The sequence below is a fragment of the Acipenser ruthenus genome, chromosome 48 (genome assembly GCF_902713425.1).
Source record: "Acipenser ruthenus chromosome 48, fAciRut3.2 maternal haplotype, whole genome shotgun sequence".
Lineage (NCBI taxonomy): Eukaryota > Metazoa > Chordata > Actinopteri > Acipenseriformes > Acipenseridae > Acipenser > Acipenser ruthenus.
Genome location: NC_081236.1, coordinates 2221305 through 2234194, shown reverse-complemented (window position 1 = coordinate 2234194; position 12890 = coordinate 2221305). Strand labels below are relative to the sequence as shown.

At 37.2% G+C, this 12890-nt stretch overlaps 1 protein-coding gene across 1 annotated transcript; it reads right to left on the bottom strand.

Annotated features, from left to right (window-relative positions):
- Window positions 1-1354: 1354 nt before the first annotated feature.
- Window positions 1355-12475, bottom strand: LOC117404428 (transcription factor Sox-19b-like). The gene is made up of 2 exons (XM_034914837.2): window positions 11401-12475; window positions 1355-3265 (listed from the first exon to the last, which is right to left on the bottom strand). Exons 1-2 carry the CDS (start codon window positions 12042-12044, stop codon window positions 3019-3021), a joined length of 891 nt encoding a protein of 296 aa, XP_034770728.1. The 5' UTR covers window positions 12045-12475; the 3' UTR covers window positions 1355-3018.
- Between the last annotated feature and the right edge of the window lie 415 nt (window positions 12476-12890).

Genomic DNA, 12890 nt, shown 5'->3' with positions numbered 1-12890 from the left:
TCAGTTATGAAAATAACTGATTATTCAGATGAGTAATGATAGTGACTTTTCCAATGCAATCACTGTACTGCAAATGTAAATACGGTATATTCAGCAGCACCTGTAATGCATACTGGTAATCTGTTTCAGGTTTGTATTTTTTTGTATTTTTTCATTAAACCTTTTCTGACAGCGGTCATCCGGGGCAGATGCTGTTTTCTGTGCCGCCATCCCTTCTCCCACTTTGTGTAGCATTTCTATAAGTTGTAAGTGTAATTTGTTTAACTACATACTATTAATATGTGCCTTCTTTTATGATTACCCCTCTTAGCAATGCAACCATTGGAATAGCTTCACTGTAATATGAACTTCGTTCCCTGCAAAATAAAATGATGCACAATTCTTAACTCCAAATCAATTCATTTTTAAAGAAAATTCTAATTATTACAAGAGAAGTATTAAACAAAACAGTGGGATCGAAGCTATGGACTGCAAGCTCAGGCTTTATTGATTGAAATGCAGTGATCTTGGCTTGCTGCTGACATTTCAGTGGTGGTATCAGGGACACTTTGGACTCCTCTAGATCTCCGACTTCATAGAGGATTTGTAATTTATAACATAAAACTAAAAAGGCTGGAGTGAAATTCCCAGGAATGTGTTTTTCACAATTGTGGGGAATGACTGATTACCCTTTCCCTGGTTGGGAATAACAAATTTCATTGGCTCTGTGTTATTTGTTGTGATGTAGGACGATAAGCATTTGTTAACACAAATTTTGCAACAGGATTACAGGAGATAAATAAGTCTATGTTTGTCTCATTAAGATGATGATTTGTCCTGGAATTTGACAGTTTATAACCCATCGGACGATGTTTCACTGGCACTGGTTTCAAATCTAGAGTAGTGTAGTATTGGAATTGTCTTTATGCTTTGAGAATTTAGTCAAAAACAGATGAAACTGAAAGGAAAATGGTAGATTTGTCAAAAAACAAAAGTTTTAACTGAAACTTTGTCGTGGAGCATTTTCTTTTCCTTGCAGAAAGTTCTTAGTTTCCATGCCTTACTCTCAAGAAATCTGTGAACCTTGCACTTCCTAGGTTATTTCACTGCAGCGTCTTCTGGCTTAAAGCATGTCAGTCTATAAGGGAAGCAGCTGGGTGGTAATGACAGGAAAAATACCCTGGAGAGCCACCCTCCAAGTAAAATGACCACACAATGTTGTTCGCTATAATGACAATAAGAATATATTTAATGACAAGATCTCTCATCACTGAAAAGGGACCAAAAACGTACCGTGTACAGTAATTTTAAACGTTGTTATAAAATCTGGGTGTTAATGAATTACCAAGAAAATAAAGAAACTCCCGCAGACAGATTTACAAACGTTTTCTTTATTATTATTATTTTTTTGTTTAAAACAGCATAGCCCTTAGTATAAGGGCTTTTTAAAATCTGTACAGCTCAGCTCCGACAATTTACAAGACAAAGAAGAAATATTAACATACTAAAAATAATAATAAAAAAACACAGATAATGTACAATTTCACGACCGTCTCTGCAGTGTAAACATCTTTTTGTGTTTTAATATAAATTACAGTATTTAGACCCGTTTATTTATTTATTTATTTATTTATTTATTTTAATTCCTACTTGAAAAACAGTTTTCTGAGGTTTGGGAACTTAAGGGTTAATTTTGGCTTTTTTTTTTTTTACAAAGAAAAGGGGCTTAATGTTGCCGTAAGAATCATACGAAAATAAAGATACTGCTTTTGCAAGAAAAACCTCTTACTGTTACATTCTGAAATTTGAATGTAGTTACATTTTGCTTCAGCTAATGCCTTGTGTCTACAGCATTACTTATCTGCTGAACACAAATGCATGTTAGTACTGTGTTCTGTTATAAAATTAATTCAGTGGGGCGAAACTTCAGAACATATCTAAACACACAAGCAACATATCCACTTGAGTCAGCTTAGTTTCAGTTCCAGTGAACACTGAGTGGTGTGTGTGGAACAGGACCTGTACAACACACGTCACCAAGTTGCTGTATCACATGCATTAATTAACCATCGCTAACACATTATAATTAAAACTCATTTTAAAAAGTAACTTTTCACTATAATTTACTTTAAACAAATGGATTGCCAAGGATGCTGTATTCTTTCTGCTTGGTGTCCCGGTATTTGTAACAGTTCAGTCCTCTTTTCATTAATCAGATGAGTAATGAAAGTGACTTTTCCAATGCACTCACTGTGTATTCAGCAGCACATGTAATATACTGCATACCGACACAGGTCATCCAAGGTAGGTGCAGTTTTCTGTGCCACCATCCCTTCTCCCACTGTGTAGAATTTCTAGATGTATCCCCATGAAGACATTTTATGTGACAAATCATATTATCTACAACTGAGCTATAAGGAAATGCATCATGTATGTGATATTATCTTGCCTCCTTTGACATTAAATTACATGCCAGCTGTTGTCTAAAAAAGTATGTGATAAGAACTTATGTGGGTGATTTGTTATTACGCAACCACCACCATTACATACTAAAGTGTATTACTGCATACTGAAACTTGTAGGGTGTATAACAGCACTCAGTTAGTGACATCAGTAGTGCAACATTAGTACGAGTGTGGTACTGTGGTGCCACATCAGTACCAGACAGCCAGCCAGTGTGCCAGTGTATCATGACGCTGTCTGTCTGTAGTGTGTAATATCTGTATAATTGTGAACTTGGTTTGATAATGGTTTCTTCAGGGCAATAAAATGACATATTTACCATTATTTCCTTTTAAAAAAAAAAAAAAAGTTCCAGATTTGGGTCTTTCCGTAATTAATATTATTAGTTATTAATATTATTATTATTATTATTATTATTACACACATTAGGTTTTCCTTTAACACAAAAGGAAAAACAATTTCCCCCCCCCCCAACAAACAAAAAACAAGTGTTGAAGACTATTTACAAAGCTCCTTCATGCGTTGTGTGTAGAGAGAGAGAGAGAGAGAGAGAGAGAGAGAGAGAGAGAGTTCCTGTCAGATGTGTGTCAGGGGTACAGTCCCGTTCAGGTAGTGCTGCTGTACGCTGCTGTAGCCCCTCTGTCCTGCGGGGTCCGTCGTGTCGTTGCTGGGGATGTACATGCTGATCATGTCTCTCAGGTCCCCCTGCAGGCCCCCTCGGTGGTGGCTGGGGGCCCCAGTGGGGGAGTGAGACACCGGCTCGGGTTTTACCATTGACATCACAGAGCTGGCCTGCTGAGCGTTTCCTCCGTAAGACATGGGGCTGCAGAGAGAAGAAGAGAGGGGTTCAGTTACACTGAAACGCTCACATTATGAGTCCGCTTGTAAAGGAGTTCTAACCTTTAAGAGCTACACAAGGGACAGGTGGATCTAGTCTAAAAACATAAGCCCTAACAATATGTATAAGACTTAATGAATGTGAGTGTTATTCTGGAACAAGACTGCTTTAAGATAGGCCTACGCTTCCCCCACTTGGACAGGCCACCATCACGCAGTCCTCATTATATTTATAAACAAAGCTGAGCATGTTCTTTTCAGCCAGTCGTAATGAGAACGCCATTTTGTCAGTGTTCTATTTGCTTTAGCTGCTGTCGCTGTTGTCCCATCGCATCGCCTGCCTCGCTTTTAAATGAGTATCGCGCTCTATCCAATAGCAAGCCAGGCACGACTGCGCTCAAGGGCGCAGCGGCCCTACACACAACTTGAATGGGTTTTGCATTGTAAGCGGTTAAGACCTGCGTTGCCATGGTAGTGCATTGTAAAGAACAAGGCCTAGTCTTTCAAAATGAAGGAGGTCGTACGTTATTAGTTTGCATACTCCAATTGAGGGCCGCATATTTTACGACCATCCCCCCCCCACCATTTGGGGGAAAAAAACACAATTAAATCCACAACCAAAACAGAACTGAAAACACCTGTTTTTCACTCCATTAATATAAAGGGCAGCAGTGTGGAGTAGTGGTTAGGGCTCTGGACTCTTGACCGGAGGGTCGTGGGTTCAATCCCAGGTGGGGGGACACTGCTGCTGTACCCTTGAGCAAGGTACTTTATCTAGATTGCTCCAGTAAAAACCCAACTGTATAAATGGGTAATTGTATGCAAAAGTAATGTGATATCTTGTAACAATTGTAAGTCGCCCTGGATAAGGGCGTCAGCTAAGAAATAAATAATAATGATAAAGCATACAAATGCAGTTAGGCATTACTGATAAGAAAAATTGAACTTCTACTGAATAAATATTAATTTGGTCACATTCTAAATTTATTAGCTGTCACAAAAAATGTGGTGGTTTTGTCGCACACAAATCTCTCTCATATATAGTCTCCAAATTTATTTAAGGCAACATTTATATTCTCAAAATTGTACCAATTCAATTTTCTTAATTTCTTGAATGTTTAGCCTAAACTGGATGACAACCGTCTTGTGTTTTTATATAGACCAGACACAATGTGTTATTACCTCAGACAGGAAGGAGGGGCGACTGGGCGAGGGACCTGCAATGTTTGTGTACCAGTTCCCTGCCACCAGTGGTGTATTAATCGTTTATACATTCAAAACCAATACTAAATGTTATTTTAACTCCATATGATAATTGGCAAGAAAACGTTGGTTGTGGGTTGTTTTAAAATAAATAAAACTATAATATTGGCTATTTAACCATCTATCTAACCGTTTGCTTCAGCAGATAGACGCCATGCCAAAAACAAGTTGGAATGAAAGGATATGGAAAGTCACTACAAATAAAATACCATGCTGGTATGTTGAAAAGTAATGTAAAATTCAGTAGGCCTATTACAGGCCAACTTGTCCGTTGTTTGTTTAGTCCCTGTAAATAAATTGTGTAAACTGGATCACTTAGATGCTTGATTAATAGAAATGAAAACTAAATGAAATTGAAATAGAAATGCAAACTAATGCGTTTGTTCCATACTTGACTTTTGCATAGACAACTGGCACTTTTGTTTCATCTTTAAATAAATCTGTGCCAATAAAATGATTCTATCCTGTGGGAGGAAACTTCTATTCAAACATGTTTTTATGTTTAATCCATGCGTGTCCAAAAATAAATCTCTTTTTGAACAACACAGTTCAACTAAAAACAAGTCCACACACCACCGTAAGAAAAACAAGCAGACCATGGTGTAAGAATTGAGATACAGTATATAAAGGCGTTTTACAACGTTTGCACGATCTTTTCATTATTTTACTTTTTAAATTGGGCAGCGGTGAACTGGGTCGTCGTCATGTTGTGTTGTCAAGACGTACGTGCCTCGTTTAGTTATTCCACATGAATTAACTTGTGTGGTCCACGCTCAGAAAGTATGGTATATTTATTTTAGTGGATTTTAATCTAAAAACATTGAAATGCACGTCACTGTTACAACTTAAACAGATTGAATTAAATATATTTAATTAGGGCAGCAGTGTGGAGTAGTGGTTAGGGCTCTGGACTCTTGACCGGAGGGTTGTGGGTTCAATCCCCAGTGGGGTACACTGCTGTTGTACCCTTGAGCAAGGTACTTTACCTAGATTGCTCCAGTAAAAACCCAACTGTATAAATGGGTAATTGTATGTAAAAAAAATAATGTATAATGTGATATCTGTATAATGTGAAATAATGTATAATGTGATATGTTGTAACAATTGTAAGTCGCCCTGGATAAGGGCGTCTGCTAAGAAATATATAATAATAATAATAATATTTTTAAATGAATAAACACAACTGTTTTTTAACCTAATAGTGTATTACAATAGGATACAGATATCTATCTACACACACACACACATATATATATATATATACACACGTGTAGTCCGAAACGTCCTGATAATTGATTTGTAATCAATTATTCTACCTTTTTAAGTACCTGAAATATCCTTTTCTTTTTTCTTATATATATATATATATATATATATATATATATATATATATATATATATATATAGACACACACACCCCAATTCCATTAAGTAAGTGTGTGATATTTTAGTAGCCTGTTTACTGGATTACTTCTTCCCCCACGGTTGTCCATATTCAAAATGTCCTAACTGTTCATGTTTAAACAGCACCAGTCCAATGTGTCTTTCAAACAAAGCTTAAAAGTCTTTCCTCTGTGACTGTAATTATGCTTAATCTTATAAAGAGGGGAATTTGGTAGTATAATAGGACTTCCTCATGGAAAAACAGGTTTTAAAACAGTTGAAAAACCGCAGATTTGTAGTGAAAGAACAAAACATAAGCACCCGATTTTTGTATTATTAGTTCTTTCATGTAAAGTTGTGAAGTCAATTTTGCAATTAAACCCAAGGAGGCAGTGCGGTCCAGTGGTTAAAGTCCAAGGCTTGGAACAAGGTCACCTGTTCCAATCCCACCTCTGTCACTGACTGACTCGCTGTGTGTGACTCTGAGAGAGTCACCTCACCTCCTTGTGCTCCGTCCTGCGGATGAGATGTTAAATCAACGTCCTATTGGAAGTGACTCTGCATATAATGCACAGTTCACAGCCTGCCTCTGTAAAGCGCTTTGTGATGGTGGGCCACTATGAAAGGCGCTATATAAAAATAAAGATTATTACTATTATTTAGCAACAATTGCTTAGCAGTTATCAGGTGAAATCAAACGTGCAAGTACAGTGTAGAAATACACACACACTCTCTCTCTCTCACACACACCTTAATAGCTCGGTATTTAGTTAACTCCTTTCCCCTGCTTGGAATAGCTTCACCATTTGGTATAACACAGTTATGATAAACAACACACAATAATGAACTCCCCTTCTCATCCCTTTTGAACCGGGCTAACTCCTCGAGGGCCAAGTAAATATTTAAATACCCCCAAACAATTAAAAAAAAAAAAAAGTAATGTATTGTATACTGATGTTCTGAAGCAATACTAGCTACTCTCTCTTTCAATGTTTGACGCAAAGTTGTCAGGGACATCCACATATTGTTTTGTTTTGGTTTGTGAACTGCACACTCAGGTGGGGTTTCTCTGTCAGTGGCAGATAAATTGCTATGGCCTTAAACTTAATTATAGACGCAGGTTCTACATTAAACAGTTCTTACAGACCCGACAACATAATTGAGCATCAGATACCTTAAGGGGAAGGCTTTGCTTAAAACGAATGAGCTTAACTCACCAAAACATTAACAAGGCATACAGAAAGAAGGTTTAAACCATAGGCAGAAATTGAGATTTTAGGCAACTAACTTGATATACATACTATATTTAATAAAACATTACAAATAAATTAGGATATTCAACTTCCTTAGAAGAAAATATAGTATTGTGATAACGTTACATAAAGAATTATTATTATTATTATTATTATTATTATTATTATTATTATTATTATTAAATAGTAGTATTCAAAATGATAAAATAAAATGGTGTATACATTAAGTGCCTTATTTTAAATAACATGGTGAATAATATGCACTGACGTCAATGGGATTTGTACTGTAAATATGTTGCATTAATTGCGGCGGTGGCCTCGTATAGGTGGCCTTTAAGCCAGGTCGGTTGGCTGTATTACTTTAGTTTTAAAATGTAGTGTAAATTCTGGGTGGGGTTGGGGTATCCACCTGCCACGAGGAAACTCACTCAAATCACAGCCTGGTATTGACTTAATCTGCTTTTGAGATCTCTAAACACTGGGGTATGCAAACACTGTGACTGCGCTGTATGTATTTGACAAACATCGCAGCTTGAAAATGATACGATATTAGGGTGCAGCAACTTTGTTAGGCGAGTAGATTTGCTTAAGACGAGGTTACCAGCAAACTGCAAATACAGCCGTCTACAGAATGCCATTTTATTTAAATTGGTTTTAAACTGCCAAAGTCCCTGGCCCCTCTTTTGTAGAGAGTGGGGCATTTCAGTGTGTTTAATTTAGTTTCAACAGAATTTACCAATCTTGGTCAACAGCATCGATAAGCTAATATCATACCTTTTTCAAGCGCATTTGGTCAGCTGCATATTCTCTCTCTCACTCTCTCTCTCTGCTACACGCTTTGATACATTACAAACATTTCAACTAATTGATAACGTTAAAAGTTGTAACTTTCATATGTCAAAAAGTTATGTTTGCGCTTTTAATTTTGATCAATTAGTTGAAACTTTGTGTTCAGACGACTTGAATATAACATATACCCCAAGTGATGGTAAATACATGCCAAACGGACGTTTCTGCCCCGCCCCACACACCTGTTTTCAAGTTTATGATAAAGGGTATATTTATATAAACACGTTCTTCACTATACTGCTCAGCACAGCTTCTTAGACATTTTCTTTTTTCTAAAATGTTTCTTTGCTTCGGTGTTTAAGAAATGGTTAAATATCCGGTCTGGAGCAGCACCCACAGAGCGAGTTTTGACACGGCACTGTCGAGACCGAACAACCTGTCGAACGGCAACATCGTCATTTCAGGGGTCTCCATAAAACAAAGCATGTCGCGCGAAAATATTTTTGTATTTTTATTATTATTTAACCTTTATATAACCAGGAGGTCACACTGAGATTAAAAATCTCTTTTTAAGAGACCTGGCCGAGAAGGCAGCAATACAGAAACATATCACACACCTAGAACTACATAGATTAACATGAACATTTACAAAATAATAATACCATTAAAAAAATAATTAATCAGGGCATTTCACTGGATTATTTGCAACTTTAAAATGAATTAAAACAAAGTACATTTATCAGAAAAAAAATTCCAACTTGATTTTTAAAATCTCCTGATATATAATCAGTATCTGACCACCTGCCTGTAAAATCAAAATAATGAAACAAATGCTTTGGAATAGATTATAAAACACATTGGGATGTTTGTATAGACGTAGAAGACACAGCAGTACAAAAGAAAAAATCTGTTAAAAGTAACATTTGTTTATAACACATTGCATATGAACAGTCTTTATACTTAACTAAGTGTCCGTTTTAATTTATGGTCAGATTAATGTGCTGGTGGCGTTCTAGCGCCTAAAAAAAATGAGAAATCGGAGGGGATGAACACGTGATGAAAGAAGTTCAGAAATAATAATAACTTTATTTAAATACACAAAAGCCAAAATGTTCTTTCATCTTCACACAGTAAGTGGGGAGTGTGTGTATACTGAATGGTTTGATGCTGAATCACTGGGATCCTTTAAAACCCGACTGGACAAAGTTCTGAGATCGATCAGCTGCTCGGAACCGAACACTGATGGGTCGATGAACGCCTCTTACAGATTTGTTTTGTGTTTTTAGATATACCTTTTTCAAAGCGGTATATTGGACGCAGGACACAATATTATTAATTGTGGTCGTTTTGTATCAGTTTAATAATTGTTTTAGACTTTCTTCGATCACATCTGTAGGTAGAAATATGCTACTGTATATACGGACTACCGTTGGAAATCGAAAGCGCACATACTGAGTTAGGGATTCCGTTGTGCACAGTCAGGCCAGGCTCTTGAGAGCTCTCCCGAACCCATCTGCCCGCATAACGACGATTGGTGTTTTAAACGTGAAGTCTTTCCTCTATGACACCATTGCACAGCCTTAAATTCTATATATTAAGGGCTCCAGGCGCTTTGAAGTTTGTTGATCTCTGTAAAATATGCTACTTTACCGGTGTGGATGACTTTATAGAGCGCGAAATATTTTACCACTAATAATTATGGTGTTAGAATTAAGTTCAGGCAAGAAAAAATAAAATTAAATAAATTAAAACGGAGTGCAATATAATTGATACCGTCTGTTTTGGTCACTTAAGTACACGGACATTAAAAAGGTTTGCATAACTGAATGATTCATTATTAAAAATTAATTGCAGTATTCGTTTGTGATATGTTTATCACATACAGATATACAGCCCATACAAAGATGTATGTCCTGTAAAATGTAAGTCGATGGAAGACTTTTAACATTACGAGTCTGAGATTAGCTATTACTTTGTGTGGGACAAAGTGGTTGAAACTGTGCAAAATATCCCGCTATTATTCACAAAACTTTAACAGTTTTAAGCAATGTTTTCTTAAAACCCATTTGTAATAATGAATCATGTTTGGGGTTTAAGCATTTTAGAGAAGGTTAGTTCATTTTCAGAGAATGTTAGACACTTAAATATACCTTAAAACAGCCCTTAATGTTTTGTGAAAAGCACCTTATTTCATATATATATATATATATATATATATATATATATATATATATATATATATATATATATATATATATATATATATATATAGTGTGGAGTAGTGGTTAGGAGCTCTGGACTCTTGACCGGAGGGTTGTAGGTTCAATCCCAGGTGGGGGACACTGCTGTTGTACCCTTGAGTAAGGTACTTTACCTAGATTGCTCCAGTAAAAACCCAACTGTATAAATGGGTAATTGTATGTAAAAATAATGTGAAATAATGTATAATGTGATATCTTGTAACAATTGTAAGTCGCCCTGGATAAGGGCGTCTGCTAAGAAATAAATAATAATAATATGTGTGTGTGTGTGTGTGTGTGTATAATGCCACGCTGTGAATAGAGTGCTTTAGAGACGTGATATTACTTATATTTGTAGCATTTTAAAAAACTGGTAGCATCTTTGCTTAGCAAAAAGTTGAACTGTTGCAACAGGTGAAAACTATCATTAGACATCCCCGCTTCTTTATAATGAGTGATGAACAGATTACAATAAAATAATACCGCAAATTTACTCTACCTTCACACGGACGTAGTAATGAACTTATATAATAAACTTGATATAGAATTTGAAATACATCTACTAACATGTAACATTGAAAGGTAAAATACGGATTTAAGACTTTTAAAACAGTTCATGAAAATGTAAGTTTCAACAAATCTGAAATATTAAGTATTTTAATAGCGGCCTGATTGGATTTTAAATTCTGTCACCTTGGCAGTTCTAAAGTATTAATCATATATTCTGTTTTGGTTTCTCCTGCAACGTTGTTGCTACCGTATAATTCTAAAATAAATACCAATTAAACACATACGCACACGAGCGGCCTAAATAAACCGAGTGCGTTTGTTATGACAACATTTATATAAGAAAGTGGACTGTTTTTTTGATACATGCCGTTTTCAATTGATTGCTTCAACTAAAAAAAAGTGCGTGCAGTTTTATGAACGCTGTGTTTACCACAGTGTCAATATTACACACGTATATTTTGAACAGTCACTCAAATGTGTGCCCATCGAATGCATTTAGGTTTTGAAACTGTAATACATATAAAAATGTAAAACCGACTTGAACTAAATTATAATTCTTTAAACAAAATGACCAGTGTAAACAAAATCTAAAAACCCAAACTTTAAATGTTTTCTTTTTGTTAGAAACAACAGCAAAAAAAAAAAAAAAAAAAAAAAAAATTGAAAGTTTTGTCAAAACTCACCTGTAGGAATTTGCGCCGCTCATGTAACTCTGTGCTGTGGCCATGCCAGGGGGGTACTGCAGGGTCGACAGTTCGTAGCGATGTAGCTGCTGGGGGTACCCAAGGGCCTCGCTCTGCATGCCCGCGTACCCCCCAGTAGGGCCCCAGCCGTAGCTGTCCATTCTGGGACTCCCTCCGGGTCCCTGCGCCGCCGCCACCGCAAGCAGGTTGCCGGCCGAGAGAGGGTACTTGCCAGCCGGGTTGTCCTTCTTCAAGAGAGGCTTGCTCTTGCGCCTGGGCTTATACTTGTAGTCGGGGTACTCCTTCATGTGCAGCGCCCTCAGGCGCTTGGCCTCGTCGATGAAAGGTCGCTTTTCAGCGTCTGTCAGTAGCTTCCACTCGGCGCCTAGTCGTTTGCTAATCTCTGAGTTGTGCATTTTGGGGTTTTCCTGAGCCATTTTTCGTCGCTGGCCCCGGGACCACACCATGAAGGCGTTCATAGGTCGCTTAACTTTGTCCATGGGGTCGCTGCCGGGAGGGCAAGCACCCTTCGCCCCGGGATGGTTACCTCCCACGCCGCTCCCGACAGGTGACATGCCCGAGCCGGGATGATGGGACGGCGGAGGCCCCGGTGACTTTAACTCATGTTCCATCATACTGTACATTTTATTTAAAAAAAAAGCGAAAGAGCAGCGCAGAAAGTTGACCGAATTACAAAACAGACCAAACACAGAGTCAACTGAAGTCGGGAGCGGTTTTTTGGGTGCTGCACGTATTAAAATCTAGGCAAACCGCATTCATCTAGCAATTATAAATTCAGTTACTGTCAGTTCACCCGCGGGTAGAGGTGGGAACCGGATTGAAAATTACTATTATTATTATTATTATTATTATTATTATTATTATTATTATTATTATTATTACTATACTTACAGTAAGTGCCCAACAGCATCGACAAATCCTGTTTTTAATCCTAAATTTGCATCAGCGTTCTCAATAACAGGTTGAAAAACCAGTTCTGAAATAATCCCAAATTTTACTTCACTGCTTCACTGCTTCCTAAAATGCCAAAACAGTTAAAAAGTTATTTCACTCCTGCTGACAAAGCTAGTTTATAAGGATAATTCCTCCCCCGCTCTACCAATCCGCTCTCACCATTAAGAAACGGGCGTTACAGGCGAGGACCGCATTTCCATAACTAAAGAAGGGGCGCGGTAAATAAAAAGCGCTTTATTGTTCCTGAACGACCAGTGTGCTCTTGTTTCTTTCTTTCTATAAGCAAAATCAAACAGTATTGAATCTACTGCACTGTATATTACAAAACAAACTACTTCCAGACTGTTCAATAGCACTACCTTGTAAACATCGCGGATTGTATTGAGCTTTTTCACATGTGCACACAACTTACTTTTCTTCTGGGACCTGACCACGAGGATTAAAAACATCCTCAAAACAAACGGCATTTTAAAGGGTCTTTCACCCCAATCTTTTTGTAATAGCCCCTTATAAAC